Source organism: Terrapene carolina, unplaced genomic scaffold (genome assembly GCF_002925995.2).
Source record: "Terrapene carolina triunguis isolate 2854851 unplaced genomic scaffold, T_m_triunguis-2.0 Scaffold833, whole genome shotgun sequence".
In the NCBI taxonomy this organism is placed as follows: domain Eukaryota; kingdom Metazoa; phylum Chordata; order Testudines; family Emydidae; genus Terrapene; species Terrapene triunguis.
The window spans coordinates 1586090-1587459 of NW_020665184.1; the positions used below are offsets into that span (position 1 = coordinate 1586090).

Genomic DNA, 1370 nt, shown 5'->3' on the forward strand with positions numbered 1-1370 from the left:
TCAGGGTGCAGGGTGCGGCAGGGGGCTCAGGGCAGGGGGTTGGGGTGCAAGAGGGGTGCAGGGTGCAGCAGGGGGCTCAGGGCAGGGGTCAGGGTGCAGGAGGGGTGCAGGGTACGGCAGGGGGTCGGGGTGCAGGGTGCGGCAGGGGGCTCAGGGCAGGGGGTTCAGCTGCAGGAGGGGTTCGGGGGGCAGGATCTGGCCCGGCACGTACCGGGGGCAGGGCAGGCTCCCTGCCTGTCTGCCCTGCCCCCGCAAGAGGCTGGAACATGGGGAAGGGGAGGCGGAGGGGCTCGTCCGGCCGCTCTGGTAAACACTGGGGGGCTCATGGGCCGCAGAAAATCACCCCGCGGGCCGCGTGTTTGAGACCCCTGCTCCAGACCTACCAGGCCACTCCATCCCCTCCTCCCAGGCTGGAGGCCCCCCCGGGGAAGAACTGACGGGTGGTCCATACACACAGTGTCCGCCCTGTTAGACTGATCCCCACCTGGGGTGGTAGCATGGGCGGGTGAGCTCGTCCTTTCTGTGCAGCAGCATCAGGGGGAACCCACAGGGCTGGTGGCTGGGTCAGACACTGGAGAGATCGCCTGCCCTGGCTGCAGTGGGTAAGTCCTCCCCTCCCCGCGATACGGCCCAAGCCCCGGTCCCTGCCGGACTCACCTTAATGACCATCTCAAAGGTGAAGACACCCGTGAAGACGTAGTCAAAATAGCGCAGAACCTTTGGGGGAGAAGAGAGGGAGGATCTCAAACGCCCCTCTGGCTCCTCTTGCTAGCACCCCAGGGCAGGAGGAGACCCTGCCTTAATCACACTGCAGCCGGGATCCCCGGCTGAGGCTGGCACAAGGGGGCCAGGCAGTGTCTCTTCCAGCAGTGGTTTGAGGAGGCTGTCTGAGACCCACCAGGCTCACAGCGCGCAGAAACCACCAACTAAGTGTTCCAAGGGGAACGGCCCAGATTCAGACCAGCGATAGCCCATTCCCAACCCTGTGCTGCCTAGTCCCTGGCCTCCAGGAGCAACGCCAGGCCTATGGAGTGCAGGTGTCGCATCTCCCCACGGGTCTCTGGTGGGTGCTTCCATGGGGATGGGGTTTTCAGCCCCCCTGTGCCATTAGGGTCCCCACTCATACTCTTAGGCTGGGTGCAACCTGTGGTCATAGATACCCCGGGCACTCCCAGCAAGTGTCCAGGTGGGAACCCCGGTGTCCTAGTCAGACACCAACATGGGTCCTCTCTGTTCCATCTCCCTCAAACTCCCCCTCAGCAGTTACAGGCAGACAGAGGATTCTCCTTCACTTCCTGACCCAGCATGTTGTGCTGCCTTGGCGCCTGGCTGTTAAACAGCTGCTGTGCCCCACCCCAGAGGGGGCTGCA

The 1370-nt window shown here is 64.2% G+C and overlaps 1 protein-coding gene across 1 annotated transcript in view; it reads right to left on the reverse strand.

Annotated features, from left to right (window-relative positions):
* Nucleotides 1-1370, reverse strand: part of CACNA1A (calcium voltage-gated channel subunit alpha1 A) — a 140676-nt gene that overhangs the window by 56353 nt on the left and 82953 nt on the right. The window contains exon 24 of the mRNA XM_026660587.2: nt 658-717. Coding sequence (XP_026516372.1) covers nt 658-717 — 60 coding nt within the window. The remainder of the gene's footprint in view (nt 1-657; nt 718-1370) is intronic.